This window comes from Heterodontus francisci, chromosome 9 (genome assembly GCF_036365525.1).
Source record: "Heterodontus francisci isolate sHetFra1 chromosome 9, sHetFra1.hap1, whole genome shotgun sequence".
Taxonomy (NCBI): domain Eukaryota; kingdom Metazoa; phylum Chordata; class Chondrichthyes; order Heterodontiformes; family Heterodontidae; genus Heterodontus; species Heterodontus francisci.
The window spans coordinates 21,027,987-21,046,411 of NC_090379.1; the positions used below are offsets into that span (position 1 = coordinate 21,027,987).

General features: G+C 43.5%; 1 protein-coding gene across 4 annotated transcripts in view; it reads right to left on the reverse strand.

Annotated features, from left to right (window-relative positions):
- The window catches only part of LOC137373618 (latent-transforming growth factor beta-binding protein 2-like), a 773,188-nt gene that overhangs the window by 30,788 nt on the left and 723,975 nt on the right, over window positions 1-18,425 (reverse strand). For all 4 annotated transcript variants that reach the window (XM_068038663.1, XM_068038661.1, XM_068038660.1 and 1 more), the window contains one exon: window positions 4,230-4,445. In XM_068038663.1, the coding sequence (XP_067894764.1) occupies window positions 4,230-4,445 (216 nt within the window). The remainder of the gene's footprint in view (window positions 1-4,229; window positions 4,446-18,425) is intronic.

The window sequence follows — 18,425 nt, forward strand, 5'->3', positions numbered from 1 at the left end:
GTGACACACACATCCCATGAAAGAATAATAATTAAAAAACAAATAAAATTCCTGGAGCTGGACAATAAAGGTGCATTTATACACTGGCAGCCTGGGATATGGACCTGACACAGCTCTGCTGGGATTTTGCCCCATTGGATTGGAAATTCTTCCCTTTAAGCCCTTTTTAAAGGCCTCAGTGGAACACACACTAGTTATCACCTGGTGTGAGTCCCTTTGAGGCCTTCTGAAAACCCCAATCCTTCACTAGAAGAAGATAATCAATCTTGGACCTTCTCCAGCTGAAGTGGCTTCAGGAGAATCCAGAATCTAAAACATCTCCATGGAGCACTCTGCTTTTGCAGAAGGTTTAGGCTAGGGTGACTGTTGCTGATATACCACATCAAGGGCCTAGTATTACTGATTGTTTCACAGGAAGGACAGCCTATAAAATAAGCTGGAAACTCATCTGTGCTAGGTGGTCATCCCTGGAGGCTCACATTCCACATTTTACAACCATTTTGTTTGGTGGCTCAGTTTAGGAAGAAATTTGTTTTTTATTCATTCATGGGATGTTAGTGTGACTGGCAAGGACAGCCTTCATTGCATATCCCTAATTGCCCTTGAGAAGGTGAGCCACCGTCTTGAATACAACTGAATGGCTGGTTGGCCATTTCAGAGGGCAATTAAGAGCCAGACTGGGTAAGGACAGTAGATTTCCTTCACTAAAGGGCATTAGTGAATCAGATGGGTTTTACAACAAAAACAACTTGTATTTATATAGCGCATTTAATGTAATAAAACATAAGGTACTTCACAGGGGCATTATAAAACAAAATATGACACCGAGTCACATAAGGAGATTTTAGGGCTGATAACCGAAAGCTTGGTCAAAGCTGTAGGTTTTGAGGAGTGTCGCAAAGGAGGAAAGCAAGGTAGAGAGACAGAGAGGTTTAGGAAGGGAATTCCATAGCTTAAGGCTCAGCAGTTGAACACACAATCGCCAATCATGAAGTCATTAAAATCGGGGATGCTCAAGAGGCATCTTCTTTTCAAAATAGGCAAGATATAGATTTTTATTTCCAATTCCTTTAGAAATGTTGATCAATGCTTCACAAATCTCATACCTTCTCTATTTTAGCCTTTGAGATAAAACTGTCCACCATTAGGAATTTACTGGTTTGACCCTTCTTACCCTGTCTAGTACTTAAATCAAAATTGTTTACTCGGATTGTTGTTATTTATTGAATGTTTTTCTTGATGAATGCTAGGAGGAATAATGATTTATTATATTAAATATCTTGTGCTTATCCTTGATTTCAGTACTGTTTGCTTCTTCTAAGGTGCTTGTCTCTTATCTCACTGTCCTCATTTTTATTATTACAGTACTGATTAACTTTCTTACTGTCATGTTGTGTCTGCAGCTATGCTTTTCTGCCAGCTCCCTCTTTACCCACTGATCACGTGTAACACGTATCTGCATGTTCATAAGTTTGTGCCCTTACACTGTCACTTTTCTCCCTGCAGGGTTTGTACAGGTCATTCTTCCTCCTTATTTCACTTTTAATTAATTTGTTAATACATTTGGGATTGCTCTTGCTCAGTCTACACTTTCTAACACTGGGTAATTATCATCCTGCACCCTCAGCAGTCTGCTTTTATAAGTATTTCATTTGCCCTTTGCTGAAGTATTGTTGAACACAGCCATCCAATCAAATTATGTAAGATCTTCCTTCATTTCAGTTAGCCTTCAAAACATCTGTACCTCGCTCCTGAGCCTTCAGAGATCACGTTGAACTTGATCATTTTGTGACCACTATCCTCATAAGAGTGGCCCTTCTTCCATTTCCTGTGTGTTATCTGGGATAATTTACCATTATCAAGTTATGATGTGCACTGCTCCTTGCAGCTATCCTGGTTATGGATCATGAAACAGTCATGTATTACACTTGCTAACTCAGACTCTGAACCATTTTGCTATTCCAATTTATATTTGATTGATTGAAAAAATTTCATTAAAATAACATTCCTGTTTTCACATGCCTTTCTTCCCGCCAAGAGCAAACTGTCTTTTTATTGGATCTTATGACTTTTAGCATACATATTGTTAGTTTAGTTTTTTTCATAGTAAAGGTATCCAATGAAAATAGCTAATTTTGTGGCTTTCCATTTACTATGTGATCAACTTCTTTAACCTCCCTAAACCACCTCCTTTCCTGATTACTCTGTACCCCTCTACAGTGTATTCTTCTGGGGTAAGTCATGTTCTGATATTCCTACTACTCTATAGTTCCCTATCAACTAACAGCCTTTAGTTCAAGCATTTTATTCTTAATGCTTTCATGTATAAACACCTCCTTGAGATTTGCTTCCTCTTTCGGTCCCCAGTGCCTGTTTGTTACTGCTGTCTGGTTGTTCTTTTTGTATCTCTTACTAAAGCCCTGCTAGTTGTTGCATATGCTGAAAAATGTGTGTACTATGCAACAAAACTAAACAGTTTCCACATTCAAAATTATGAAGAGTTTTTCAAAATGATAGGTTTTGATAGAGTTAATAAGGAGAAACAGTTAACCCTGACAGGAAGGTCAGTAACCAGACGGCACAGATTTAAGATAATTGGCAAATGAACCAGAGGGGAAATTCAGAGACTTTTTTAATGCAGCAAGTTATTACTATTATGATCAGGAATGCACTGCCTGAAAGAATGGTGGAAGCAGCATCAATAGTAACTTTCAAAAGAACATTGGATAAATACTTGAAGGGGAAATAATTGGAGGGAAAGTGCAGGGGAGTGGGACTAATGGAATAGCTCTTTCAAAGAGCTGCACAGATTCGATAGGCCAGATGATCTTTTTCCATGCTGTATGACTATGATTAGGCCAGAATTAGAGTAGTGCAGGTATCTTGGACGGTTGTTGGGATGAAGAAGGTTACAGAGGTGGGAATGGGAGAGGCCAAGGAGGTGTTGCTTAACCAGGAGCCAGTGTAGATCAGATAGCATAGAGATGATGGATAACTGGGATTTGGTGCGAGTTAGAACATGGGCAGCAGGATCATTATTCCTGATACAAGCTTTCTAGTCCAGATTTAGTTAATTAATTCATATTACATTCCCCAACTCCCTTGGTGGGATTTGAAGTCTTGACTCCAGATCATTAGTCCAGACCTTTGGATTACTAGTCTAGTAACATAACCACTATGCTACCGGACCCAACAATTTGATTTTATGCATACACTTTTCAAATATTTTTGTCAAAAGCTTTTAAAGAAGTCAGGTGAAAATGTTCGGATAGCATTGCTACCAGACTTGATTGGAGCTCATATTCAATTTTACACTGACAAATTAAGTACTATTACAAGTAACACATCGAGCAGGAACAGCTGCATTGTATCAGAGGACTTCTACATTAGATGGAACACAGCCAAAATACAGAAATTTTAAACAATGAATGTTGGAAGAATTCTAAAAGTAACTATAATACATTTTTTTTTATTAAAGAACCTTTAATGACAACTTTGCAGCGAAAAGTAACTAAAAAATCTACTTTCAATTGTAATTTGCAGTTAAATCATATTGAACAGAAATTGCAACGTGGTATTTCAAAAGAGAAAGCAAAAATACGAGTCTTGTCTTCTGTCAAAACATTTATTAGCTGTTGTCATAAATCTGATGCAATGTAGCATCTTTTGTCCGATACCAAATTCAATATATTTTACTCTATCCAATTACTATTGCTTTCAGAAATCACCCATTATTTTCTAGAGCATCTGTTAACTCATCCTTTTATTAATATTAAAATATTAAAATCTTTCAGTGCCAAACTCCTTTTGGGGGGAACATTTCATCATTAACATTCTTCAATAAAAGCTTTATTATGATTTTCTTTGCACATGTTCATAAAATTATTCAGTTGGTGAAAGGAATCTCAGTTCAAAAAATAAAAAAATCATGAAAACAGATTGTGTTAGTATCCATTTTGTAAATAAACCCCCATTTTATCACAAACTTTAAAGTATTGCAGTAGAATATAACCCCTCCTGTTAACAGTGTCGTCTTTGACCATATCAAAGCAGTCTGATAATGAGTGTGAGGATAATAAGGCAGCATTTAGCACTCCCCTTACAGCTACTCATTTCTCCTAATTTGTTGTTAGAATTGTGGCTAGTGGCTTAAACTGGGAAGTTGCTTTAAGTAGTGCACATTTCTCAACTGAGTAATCTGTAAGTACAAACCCTGGGAATGGTTTTACCTGTGCTGATCATGGGACATGGGTGAACTTCACAGTTGTCACCCCAACCAACTCCAACAGTACAGCAGCATTCCTCTTTTGTGATGTTTCGTGATAGCAAATTATCACAGAAGTTCTCATCATTCAGGTTATAGTAGCATTCCTTCAAATCTCCCTTTGCAGGTGCTGGCATCATAGACAACTCTGACATTGTCGCCACTCCTGGTGCTTGTTCTACTGTTTTGGACAGCAAAAGATGTAAAGTATAATTATTCAGGATTAGACCAAGCACTAAGTATATTGCTCAGTTATGCAGTACCATCACTGAATTCCCCACGATCAACATCCTTGCGGGGGGGGGGGGGTCACCATTGACCAGAAACTGAACTGGACCAGCCATATAAATACTGTGGCTACAAAAGCAGGTCAGAGGCTGGGAATACTGTGGCGAGTAACTCACCTCCTAACTCTCCAATATCTGTCCGCCATCTACAAGGCACAAGTCAGGAGTGGGTGCAGCTCCAACAACACTCAGGAAGCTCAACACCATCCAGAACAAAGCAGCCTGCTTGATTGGCACCCCATCCACTACCATCAACATTCACTCCCTTCATCACCAATGCACAGTGGCAGCAGTGTGTACCCCCTACAAGACACACAGCAGAAACTCACCAAGGCTCCTTCAACAGCACCTTCCAAACTCATGACCTCTACCACCTAGAAGGACGAGGGTAGCAGATGCACAGGAACACCACCACCTGCAAGTTCCCCTCCAAGCCACACACCATCCTGACTTGGAACTCTATTGCTGTTCCTCCACTGTTGCTGGGTCAAAATTCTGGAACTCCCTTCCTAACAACACTGTTGGTGTACCTACACCCTAAGGTTTGCAGTGGTTAAAGATGGCAGCTTAGCACCACTTTTTCAAGGATAATTACGGATGGGCAATAAATGTTGGCCTAGCCAGCGATGCTCACATCCCATGAATGAATAAATAAAAAAATGACCTGTAGCCATTTGTTATCAATGGGAATCCCATGCTAGTTACCCTCAAGGTTACTGCTGCACTCAAATTTCTTTCTTCAGCGGCTCCTTCCAGGGATCCACGGGTGACATTTGTGGCACCTCGCAGTCTGCGACCCACAGGTGCATTAAAGAGGTGACCAATGCCCTTTTTGACATGACAATGATTTAATCTACTTACCTGTAGATGAGGATAGCCAGGCAGTAAGGTCTGCGGCCTTCGGCATCATTGCTGTTTTCCCTAGAGTGCAAGGAGTGATAGACTGTACGCATGTGGCCAAAAGAGCTCCCTGGGACCAGCCTGTTGTCTTTGTCAATTACAAAGGCTTCCACTCTTTAAATGCACAGCTGGTTTGCGATCAAAGGAGAATAATCATGGATGTTTGTGCACGTTTCCCAGGGAGCTGTCATGACTCCTACATTTTGAGGAACTCACAGTTGGCAGCAGTTTTCGAGGAACAAGTCGAAGTAGACAGATGGATCCTGGGTGTCAAGAGTTACCCACTTTGTACATGGTTGATAACACCTGCATGCCATCCCCAAAGCACTGCTGAAGAGAGGTACAATGCTGCATATGCATCCACCAGAGCCATTATTGAACACACCACTGGCATGCTGAAATTGCGATTCCATTGCCTTGACCAAACTGGAGGGGTTCTTCAATACACGCCACAGAGGGTGTCACTAATAATCATTATCTGCTTTGTCTTGCACAACCTTGCAATTAGATGCGGCAACATTCTGTAGGTGGAGGAATTAAAGGAACACCAGTCCTCCTCAGATGAGGATGACTATGAAGAGAGTGAGGAGGAGGACAACAATGTCAACGATGCCATCATCGATGTGACGGCCATGGAGAGACATGCAAGGGACATCAGGGAGACCTCATTTATACACGCATCAGCCAACAATAAGCCACAACGTCAAGGAGCGTTGGAGGAGAAACATAACAATTCCCCACAGAAATTCCCTTTTTCACAAGGTCTTATTCATCTCTGCATCCTTAACGAAGCGTTGCTGTACTTTCATGTGACTGGCATTTGAAATCATTTATGGGCTATGATGAATGCGACTACACACCACTGCAAGCAGCATTAAGTTATGACCATAGAAAACAGAAGTAAGGCATGACAGTATTGGAAAAATTTATCAATCATCAATAGTTTTAGTTTTGGTTGCAGCAGCTTGGACGGAAGCAGAGGTACGGAGTGAACTTACAGCTGGGAGGTCAATTTCAGTGTAAGTTAAAAGTTAATTCCCTTTTGTTTTCGGAGGACCAGGGGACTGCTGGGTAAGTGAAAACTATATATTTGGGCGGTTTAAAATCAATTTCTTTTAGTTTTGGTTGCAGCAGCTTGGACAGAAACAGAGGTACGGAGCGAACTTACAGCTAGGAGGTCAATTTCAGTGTAAGTTAAAAGTTAATTCCCTTTTGTTTTCGGAGGACCAGGGCACTGCTGGGTAAGTGAAAACTATATATTTGGGCGGTTTAAAATCAATTTCTTTTAGTTTTGGTTGCAGCAGCTTGGACAGAAGCAGAGGTACGGAGCGAACTTACAGCTGGGAGGTCAATTTCAGTGTAAGTTAAAAGTTAATTCCCTTTTGTTTTCGGAGGACCAGGGGACTGCTGGGTAAGTGAAAACTATATATTTGGGCGGTTTAAAATCAATTTCTTTTAGTTTTGGTTGCAGCAGCTTGGACAGAAGCAGAGGTACGGAGCGAACTTACAGCTGGGAGGTCAATTTCAGTGTAAGTTAAAAGTTAATTCCCTTTTGTTTTCGGAGGACCAGGGCACTGCTGGGTAAGTGAAAACTATATATATGGGCGGTTTAAAATCAATTTCTTTTAGTTTTGGTTGCAGCAGCTTGGACAGAAGCAGAGGTACGGAGCGAACTTACAGCTGGGAGGTCAATTTTAGTGTAAGTTAAAAGTTAATTCCCTTTTGTTTTCGGAGGATCAGGGGACTGCTGAGGAAGTGAAAACTATATATTTGGGTGGTGGCTGTACCCGAGACACTACACATGTAGTGTCTCCCACCCACCCTCCTCTTCCAACCAAAAAAAAAGGACTCTGGTGTGTTGATAAGGTAAGCTTTTTATTTAACAAGTTCTGTCCGTCGGATTGCTAAGCTAACAAGTTTTGACTTTTTTTTGGGGGGGTTTTTCAGTAGATTTGTTGGGAATTTAGAATAGTGGGAATGGAGGTTAAGGCAGTTGTATGTTCTTCCTGCAGAATGTGGGAGGTAAGGGTCGCCAAGAGTGTCCCTGCTGACTGCATCTGCGGGAAGTGCACCCAACTCCAGCTCCTCGAGAACCGCGTTAGGGAACTGGAGCTGGAGCTGGATGAACTTCGGATCATTCGGGAGGCGGAGGGGGTTATTGAGAGGAGTTATGGGGAGGTAGTCACACCTCAGGTAAAAGAAGTAGGTAGATGGGTTACCGTCAGGGGAAGGAGAGGGAACCAGCAGGTAGTGCAGGGATCCCCTGTGGCCGTTTCCCTCAACAACAGGTATACCGTTTTGGATACTGTTGCGGGGGACGACTTACCAGGGGTAAGCAATGGGGTACAGGTCTCTGGCACAGAGTCTGTCCCTGTTGCTCAGAAGGGAAGGGGGAAGAGGAGCAGAGCATTAGTCATTGGGGACTCCATAGTTAGGGGAACAGATAGGAGGTTCTGTGGGAACGAGAGAGACTCACGGTTGGTGTGTTGCCTCCCAGGTGCCAGGGTTCGTGATGTCTCGGATCGTGTTTTTGCGATCCTTAAGGGGGAGGGGGAGCAGCCCCAAGTCGTGGTCCACATAGGCACTAACGACATAGGTAGAAAGAGAGATGGGGATTTAAGACAGAAATTCAGGGAGCTAGGGTGGAAGCTTAGAGCGAGAACAAACAGAGTTGTTATCTCTGGGTTGTTGCCCGTGCCACGTGATAGCGAAGCGAGGAATAGGGAGAGAGAGGATTTGAACACGTGGCTGCAGGGATGGTGTAGGAGGGAGGGTTTTGGTTTCCTGGATAATTGGGGCCCTTTCTGGGGTAGGTGGGACCTCTACAAACAGGATGGTCTTCACCTGAACCAGAGGGGTACCAATATCCTGGGGGGGAGATTTGCTCGTGCTCTTCGGGGGGGTTTAAACTAATTCAGCAGGGGAATGGGAACCTAAATTGTAGTTCCAGTGTACAGGATGTTGAGAGTAGTGAGGTCAGGGATAAGGTTACAAGGACGCAAGAGGGCACTGGCAAGCAAGAACTTGGTTTAAAGTGTGTCTACTTCAACGCCAGGAGCATCTGGAATAAGGTGGGTGAGCTTGCAGCATGGGTTGGTACCTGGGATCTCGATGTAGTGGCCATTTCGGAGACATGGGTAGAGCAGGGGCAGCAATGGATGTTGCAGGTTCCGGGATTTAAATGTTTCAGTAAGAACAGAGAAGATGGTAAAAGAGGAGGGGGTGTGGCATTGTTTATCAAGGAGAGTATTACAGCGGCTGAAAGGACGTTTGAGGACTCATCTACTGAGGTAGTATGGGCCGAGGTTAGAAACAGGAGAGGAGAGGTCACCCTGTTGGGAGTCTTCTATAGTCCTCCGAACAGTTCCAGAGATGTAGAGGAAAGGATAGCGAAGATGATTCTCGACAGGGGCGAGAGTAACAGGGTAGTTGCTATGGGGGACTTTAACTTTCCAAATATTGACTGGAAATACTATAGTTCGAGTACTTTAGAATGGTCAGTTTTTGTCCAGTGTGTGCAGGAGGGTTTTCTAACACAGTATGTAGACAGGCCAACCAGGGGCGATGCCACATTGGATTTGGTACTGGGTAATGAACCCGGCCAGGTGTTAGATTTAGATGTAGGTGAGCACTTTGGTGATAGTGATCACAATTCGGTTAGGTTTACCTTAGCGATGGGCAGGGACAGGTATATACCGCAGGGCAAGAATTATAGCTGGGGGAAAGGAAATGATGATGCGATTAGGCAAGATTTAGGATGCGTAGGATGGGGAAGGAAACTGCAGGGGATGGGCACAATCGAAGTGTGGAGCTAATTCAAGGAGCAGCTACTGCGTGTCCTTGATAAGTATGTACCTGTCAGGCAGGGAGGAAGTTGTCGAGCGAGGGAGCCGTGGTTTACTAAAGAAGTTGAAGCGCTTGTCAAGAGGAAGAAGAAGGCTTATGTTAGGATGAGACGTGAAGGCTCAGTTAGCGCGCTTGAGAGTTACAAGCAAGCCAGGAAGGATCTAAAGGGAGAGCTAAGAAGAGCAAGGAGAGGACACGAGAAGTCATTGGCGGATAGGATCAAGGAAAACCCTAAGGCTTTCTATAGGTATATCAGGAATAAAAGAATGACTAGAGTTAGATTAGGGCCAATCAAGGATAGTAGTGGGAAGTTGTGTGTGGAATCAGAGGAGATAGGGGAAGCATTAAATGAATATTTTTCGTCAGCATTTACAGTAGAGAAAGAAAATGTTGTCGAGGTGAATACTGAGATTCAGACTACTAGGCTAGATGGGATTGAGGTTCACAAGGAGGAGGTGTTAGCAATTTTGGAAAGTGTGAAAATAGATAAGTCCCCTGGGCCAGATGGGATTTATCCTAGGATTCTCTGGGAAGCCAGGGAGGAGATTGCACAACCTTTGTCCTTGATCTTTGTCGTCATTGTCGACAGGAATAGTGCCGGAAGACTGGAGGATAGCAAATGTTGTCCCCTTGTTCAAGAAGGGGAGTAGAGACAGCCCTGGTAATTATAGACCTGTGAGCCTTACTTCGGTTGTGGGTAAAATGTTGGAAAAGGTTATAAGAGACAGGATTTATAATCATCTTGAAAAGAATAAGTTCATTAGCGATAGTCAGCACGGTTTTGTGAAGGGTAGGTCGTGCCTCACAAACCTTATTGAGTTTTTCGAGAAGGTGACCAAACAGGTGGATGAGGGTAAAGCAGTGGATGTGGTGCATATGGATTTCAGTAAGGCGTTTGATAAGGTTCCCCACGGTAGGCTACTGCAGAAAATACGGAAGTATGGGGCTGAAGGTGATTTAGAGCTTTGGATCAGAAATTGGCTAGCTGAAAGAAGACAGAGGGTGGTGGTTGATGGCAAATGTTCATCCTGGAGTTTAGTTACTAGTGGTGTACCGCAAGGATCTGTTTTGGGGCCACTGCTGTTTGTCATTTTTATAAATGACCTGGAAGAGGGTGTAGAAGGGTGGGTTAGTAAATTTGCGGATGACACGAAGGTCGGTGGAGTTGTGGATAGTGCCGAAGGATGTTGTAGGGTGCAGAGGGACATAGATAGGCTGCAGAGTTGGGCTGAGAGATGGCAAATGGAGTTTAATGCGGAAAGGTGGGAGGTGATTCACTTTGGAAGGAGTAACAGGAATGCAGAGTACTGGGCTAATGGGAAGATTCTTGGTAGTGTAGATGAACAGAGAGATCTTGGTGTCCAGGTACATAAATCCCTGAAAGTTGCTACCCAGGTTAATAGGGCTGTTAAGAAGGCATATGGTGTGTTAGCTTTTATTAGTAGGGGGATCGAGTTTCGGAGCCACGAGGTCATTCTGCAGCTGTACAAAACTCTGGTGAGACCGCACCTGGAGTATTGCGTGCAGTTCTGGTCACCGCATTATAGGAAGGATGTGGAAGCTTTGGAAAGGGTGCAGAGGAGATTTACTAGGATGTTGCCTGGTATGGAGGGAAGGTCTTACGAGGAAAGGCTGAGGGACTTGAGGTTGTTTTCGTTGGAGAGAAGGAGGAGGAGAGGTGACTTAATAGAGACATATAAGATAATCAGAGGGTTAGATAGGGTGAATAGTGAGAGTCTTTTTCCTCGGATGGTGATGGCAAACACGAGGGGACATAGCTTTAAGTTGAGGGGTGATAGATATAGGACAGATGTTAGAGTTAGTTTATTTACTCAGAGTAGTAGGGGCGTGGAACGCCCTGCCTGCAACAGCAGTAGACTCGCCAACTTTAAGGGCATTTAAGTGGTCATTGGATAGACATATGGATGAAAATGGAATAGTGTAAGTCAGATGGTTTCACAGGTCGGCGCAACATCGAGGGCCGAAGGGCCTGTATTGCGCTGTAATGTTCTAATTCTAAAAAAGGAATACAGCAATCATTGAAGATAGAAGGCTCAAATTCCAATGAGATATGGATACTGGACATTTCCTGAGATGCTTTGCAAGCATTATTGAATTCCTGCCATCGACCTCCCAAAAATATTATTTGCATCCATCAGTAACCAAGCAATTACCGAGAGTGGATCAAACTTTGCATGAAATAAAAATGTATTAATAAATCTTTGCAATCATGATAATTTGTACAGCACCTGTGCCGCCTTCCTGATCAAAACTCTTTCAATTTCCTTTTTCTCCCACTATGTCTAGGTGCTATCCCGACATTAGCAGCTGTGGTGGAGGCAGTCTGCTCAGTGTGCTGCCCCGTTGCTGTGGATGATCATGGCGGGCATCCTCTGGAAGAACGGGCGTTGATGGTTCCATCCTTCTGGGGTCTGCAGCAATGGCGTTTGAGCATTCCCTGTCTGCTCACCTGCTGGAGGTAAAGGGGTCATTGTCAGGGGGGAGCACAAAACGCTTCTTACCCGGGGGTATCCTGAGAGGAAGGCCCTGGGGCAGCTGGCATGCACTCCTCCTCCATCTGTGTGCACGATGGCACCTGCCTGTCTCCCTGAGGGGAAGGAGCACCTGGAGGGAGGTGCAGGTTCCTCGACCGCTCTCATTTAGACTCTGCTGCATGGAGTCCACGGCAGCAGCGATGGAGTGCAGGTCAAGTCGCATAAGGCTCAAGTGCTCAACCAGATTCGCCACGACGTTTGCCAGACACTTTTGTGAGGAAGCTATAAACTCAAATCCTAGGACATGGCAGATGTCGGCTTGCATGGACTTCTCCAGGTTATGTACAAAGCCACACATGATCTCAGGCATTTCCGACATATTTTCCACATGGCTTTGCTGCATATCCAGCAGACTTCTCGTAGCATAAGAGGATCATCATGAGCAGGAGCCTGGTCCCCAGCAGTTCTTCAACTGTCAGGGGACCTGGCTGGCACATGCTCCCTCAGCTGCTGGGATGCATCTGTGTGTGACCACTAGCTTGCAACCCAGATTCTAATCTTAAAGCCCACCATGGGCTGTGTGGATGTATCTGTGCTGGTGGTGGTGGAGGATGCGACAGTGATGGTGCACCTTCTGGGGCATTGGCTTCTTCTGCCTCTCCAGAGGAAGATTATTGCGCCATGTGGCATTCTGTGACTCGAGTACAGGCACCTGCAGTGGAGACACAAACAGAGGCGCTTTAAGCATGTGCTTCACATGAGTTCACACAATTTCCTTTAGTTTCCACATTGACTGCGAGAGCAGAGATGACACTTCATCCTTACGCCATGTGGCTCCTGCCTTGCCATCTCCACTCGCCCTGTGATAATGATAATGATAGGCAGAGAACTCAAGGGCCAGAATCAAACAGGGCCACAGTGAAAAATAGTGGGAAGGGGACAAGTAATGTTAAAAAGACAAGCCTTAAGGCTTTGTGCCTTAACGCTCGGAGCATTCGCAATAAAGTGGATGAATTAATCACGCAAATCGATGTAAACGGTATGATATAGTCGGGATTACAGAGACATGGCTGCAAGGTGACCAGGGATGGGAAGTGAACATCCAGGGATATTCCGTATTTAGGAAGGACAGACAAAAAGCAAAAGGCGGTGGAGTTGCATTGCTGGTTAAAGAGGAAATTAACACAATAGTGAGGAAAGATATTAGCTTTGACAATGTGGAATCTGTATGGGTTGAGCTGAGAAACACTAAGGGGCAAAAAATGTTAGTGGGGGTTGTATATAGACCCCCAAACTGTAGTGGTGATGTTGGGAATGGCATTAAACAGGAAATTAGAGATGCATGCGATAGAGGAACATCTGTAATTATGGATGACTTTTATCTGCATATAGATTGGGCAAATCAAATTAGTCACAATACCGTAGGGGAGGAATTCTTGGAGTGTATACGGGATGGTTTTCTGGACCAATACATTGAGGAACCAACTAGAGAACAGGTCATCCTAGACTGGGTATTGTGTAATGAGAGAGGAATAATTGACAATCTAGTGGTGCGAGACCCCTTGGGGACGAGCGATAATATGATAGAATTCTTCATCAAGATGGAGAGTGACGTAGTTGATTCTGAGACTAGGGTCCTGAATCTTAATAAAGGAAGCTACGAAGGTACGAGGCGTGAGTTGGCCATGACTGATTGGGAAACGTTACTTAAAGGGATGATGGTGGATAGGCAATGGCAAACATTTAAAGAGCGCATGGATGAACTGCAACAATTGTTTATCCCTGTCTGGCGAAAAAGTAAAACGGGAAAGGTAGCCAAACCATGGCTTACAAGGGAAATTAGAGATAGCATTAGATCCAAGGAAGAGGCATATACAGTTGCCAGGAGAAACAACAGACCTGAGGATTGGGAGCAGTTTAGAATTCAGCAAAGGGGGACCAAGGGATTGATTAAGAAGGGGAAAACAGAGTACGGGAGCAAACTTGCGGGGAACATAAAAACTGACTGTAAAAGTTTCTATAGGTATGTGAAGAGAAAGAGATTGGTGAAGACAAATGTAGGTCCCTTACAGTCAGAAACAGGGGAATTTATTATGGGGAATAAAGAAACAGCTGACCAACTAAATGCATACTTTGGTTCTGTCTCCACAAAGGAGGACACAAATATCATCCCAGAAATGTTGGGGAACACAGGGCTTAGTGAGAGAGAAGAACTGAAAGAAATCAGTATTAGTAGAGAAATGGTGTTGTGGAAATTGATGGGATTGAAGGCCGATAAATCCCCAGGGCCTGATGGTATGCATCCCAGAGTACTTAAGGAAGTGGCCATAGAAATAGTGGATGTATTGGTGGTCATCTTCCAAGATTCTATAGACTCTGGAACAGTTTCTACAGATTGGAGGGTAGCTAATGTTACCCCACTATTTAAAAAGGGAGGTAGAGAGAAAGCAGAGAATTATAGACTAGTCAGCCTGACGTCGGTAGTGGGGAAAATTCTAGAGTCCATTATCAAAGATTTTATAACAGAGCACTTAGGGAACTGTGGTAGAATTGGGCAGAGTCAGCATGGATTTACGAAAGGGAAATCCTGCTTGGCAAATCTACTGGAATTCTTTGAGGATGTAACTAGTAGAGTTGATGAGGGGGAGCCGGTGGATGTAGTTTATTTGGACTTTCAGAAGGCTTTCAACAAAGTCCCACAGAAGAGATTGGCATGTAAAATTAAAGCGGATAGGATTGGGGGTAGTGTATTGCGATGGATAGAAAATTGGTTGGCGGACAGGAAACAAAGAGTAGGGATAAATGGGTCTTTTTCCGAATGGCAGGCAGTGACTAGTGGGGTACCGCAGCGATCAGTGCTAGGATCCCAGCTATTCACAATATACATTAATGATTTAGATGAGGGAACTAAATGTAATATCTCCAAATTTGCAGATGACACCAAACTGGGTGGGAGGGTGAATTAAAAACAAGGACTGCTGGAACCACTCAGCAGGTCTGGCAGCATCTGTGGAAAGAGAAGCAGAGTTAACGTTTTGGGTCAGTGACCCTTCTTCGGAGCTAGTTCCGAAGAAGGGTCACTGACCCGAAACGTTAACTCTGCTTCTCTTTCCACAGATGCTGCCAGACCTGCTGAGTGGTTCCAGCATTTCTTGTTTTTATTTCAGATTTCCAGCATCCGCAGTATTTTGCTTTTATTTGGGTGGGAGGGTGAGTTGTGAGGAGGATGCAGACAGGCTTCAGGGTGATTTGGACAAGTTGAGTGAGTAGGCAAATGCATGGCAGATGCAGTATAATGTGGATAAATGTGAGGTTATCCACTTTGGTAGCAAAAACAGGAAGGCAGATTATTATCTGAATGTCTATAAATTGAGAGGGGAATATGCAGCGAGACCTGGGTGTTCTCATATACCAGTCACTGAAGGTAAGCATGCAGGTGCAAAACACGGTAAAAAAGGCAAATGGTATGTTGGCCTTCATAGCGAGATGATTCAAGTACAGGAGCAGGGATGTCTTGCTGCAATTATACAGGGCCTTGGTGAGGCCATACCTGGAATATTGTGTGCAGTTTTGGTCTCCTTATCTGAGGAAGAATGTTCTTGCTATAGAGGGAGTGCAGCGAAGGTTTACCAGACTGATTCCTGGGATGGGACTGACATATGAGGAGAGATTGAGTCGGTTAGGGTTATATTTGCTGGAGTTCAGAAGAGTGAGGGGGGATCTCATAGAAACCTATATAATTTTAACAGGACTTGACAGGGTAGATGCAGGAAGGATGTTCCCAATGGTGGGGGATCCAGAACCAGGGGTCATAGTCTAAGGATACGGGGTAAACCTTTCAGGACTGAGATGAGGAGAAATTTCTTTACCCAGAGAGTGGTGAGCCTGTGGAATTCGCTACCACAGAAAGCAGTTGAGGCCAAAACATTGTATGTTTTCAAGAAGAAGTTAGATATAGCTCTTGGGTCTAAAGGGATCAAAAGGTATGGGGCGAAAGCGGGAACAGGCTACTGAGTTGGATGATCAGCCATGATCATAATGAATGACGGAGCAGGCTCGAAGGGCTGAATGGCCGACACCTGCTCCGATTTTCTATGTTTCTATGTTTCGTCTCTCGTGATCTCTGACACCTCATGGGCAGCAGCCTTATGTCAGGGACCCCTCCTCCCATCTTAGCACGCTCACGCAGGTTGTTACTTCGTTTATCCTGCAGCAGACAGTGCTAGTTTAATGACATGGCAAATGATGCATCACAACCCTTGCATACATGCATCAACATCACTCATTCTGCATTGGCTTTCGCACAACACACCCAATCACATAAACAATGCCAAATTTCATCATTTAGTGACTGGCACCAAGACTGCTCATGCATTTCACTGCATTCCTTGCATACTCTCTGCCTTAAAGACACAGAGCCATGGAAGAAAATAATGGAGCAGCTTCGCCAGGACCACTACTTATCCTCGCTGATCTGATTAAGTCATTGATTTGCTTGCGGCACTGCACCCACGTTCTATGAGTGACCCCACGGTTCGAGACTTCCTCTGCTACCTCCATCCAGACGATCTTGGTGAGGCGGGAGGATGTTCTGACTCCATCTGCGGTGAAGAGAACCTCCCACCTTTCCCTGACAGCCTGGAGGAGACCCTGCAGGGAGGCAGCACTGAACTGTGGGGTGGGACATTGCCTGCTGGCTGACGTGAGATTCACTTTTGCTGTAGGGAAAATAAATGATTTGAAGTTGGTGGTGACGTTCGCAAAATAAGGGAGGCAAGAACATTATGATTTAAGTAAAAGCTTCAATCTAAGTTGGTCTGAAGATACTTACATGAAAGGAAGGCTGCTGATCCTTGAGGCTGCAAGCATAGAATGTTTTATATCTGTGGCAATCATGGTGCTTGGGGCAGTGATGGTCGGTTCCACCATTGAAAGGCCACCCCGCCCCATGATCCCATCGCCGCATGGCTACTTTAAATACAAAATTGCGTGGGAAACGGGATTTGTGGCGGAAGAGGAAGTTACAACAACTTCCGGTCCCGCCTTCAGGAACGCCGTGGCACTCATAATATTCCACTCAAGGATTCCAATTTCACTCAAAAGTGAGCAATACTGTCAATAAATATTCCCCATGCTTTTGAGTCTCCATGAAGACTGTAACATAAACAGTGTTAGCTTTTCTGACTCCTGACCTTACTCTGACTATTCCAATCATTGAATGGGAGTCACAGAGGGAATGGTGGCAGATCAGAGCTAGAGTCATGAGGCTCCCACAATATTAATGCCAGACCAGGTTTAGGAGTGCAATTACCTGTAGTCAATGCAGGCAACCTGAAAGAGTAGAAGACAGGTGTTCAGGAATTACAGATGAGCAGGACCAGGCTGCATTACTTGCTATATCAAAGTTAAACTCAATGCACTTTAATGATCCAGACAAAGAACATGCTGAAGTCTCCATATATAAAACTGTGTAGAGGATTATAACCAACTTCTGGAGTTCACAGGTTAGTATACTGGTCAGATGTCAGATGACATTCAACGCACAGAAATGTGGGGTGATACATTTCTGGGAGGAAGAATAGAGAGATAGCATGTACGTTAAATGGTAAAACTTTAAAAGAAGTAGGGACGGAGCGACTTAGGGAATCAGTACGTAAATCTTTAAAGTGGGAGGATAAGTTGATTAAGCTGTTAAGAAGCATATGGGATCCAAGGTTTTATAAATAGGGAATAAGTACTAAAGCAGAAAGGTAATGCTATAACTATATAAACCAATAGTTTGGCTACAATTAGAATACAGTGCCCAGTTTTACATTAGGAAGAATATCAGGTCATAGAGAAGTTATTGAAGAGATTTACTAAGCTGATCTGGTAACTAGAGGGCGCAAAACTAAGATTACCAGAAGTACAAAGGTTACAAAAGTAAGAGGTTAAGAGAATTTATTTTATGCAGAGAGATGTTAGGTTGTAGAATATCATACCCAAACTATACTGAAAGCATTATCCTTAAGAGTTTCTAAAACAGAATTGAATAATCAATTTTTTTAAAAAAAGGTAAGGGAAAAGCTAGAGCAACAGGACTAAAAGATGTCTTCTTCAGAACGCGAACACAGGCACGATGGGCCAAATGGCATCCTTCTGTGCTATAAAATTCTGATTTTATGATAAAGGTGGTCAATATCAAAGTTTGATACATTAAGGCTCTGCTATATCGACAACCCCGCAGTGCTATTCTAAATGGGAAACAACTTAGAGACTAGCCATCTGTTTGCTGCAAAGTTGGGATGGGGGTGGAAAGACTTCTAAAAATAAGAAGTAAGTAGTAATTTTTTTTGGTATACAGTGAGAAATTGCTTACACCATACATTTAAAATTAGTTAACACTTTTCTTGGTCTTTCTTTGCTTTTGAAACTTCAGTCATATATTCATATAAAGGATATTATATTTATTTATTGCACACATTAGCAAAGAACAATTTGGTTACCTAAAACCTAAGCATTTCTCAAAGTGTAGCAGTCATGGAATAAATAAATAATCTAGATTTGCTTGTGTGGTGAGTTAGCACACTGCTCTTTCCCTTCCCTTCAAAACGCAATCCATCAGAGTCAGCATGGTTTTATCAAGGGTAAATC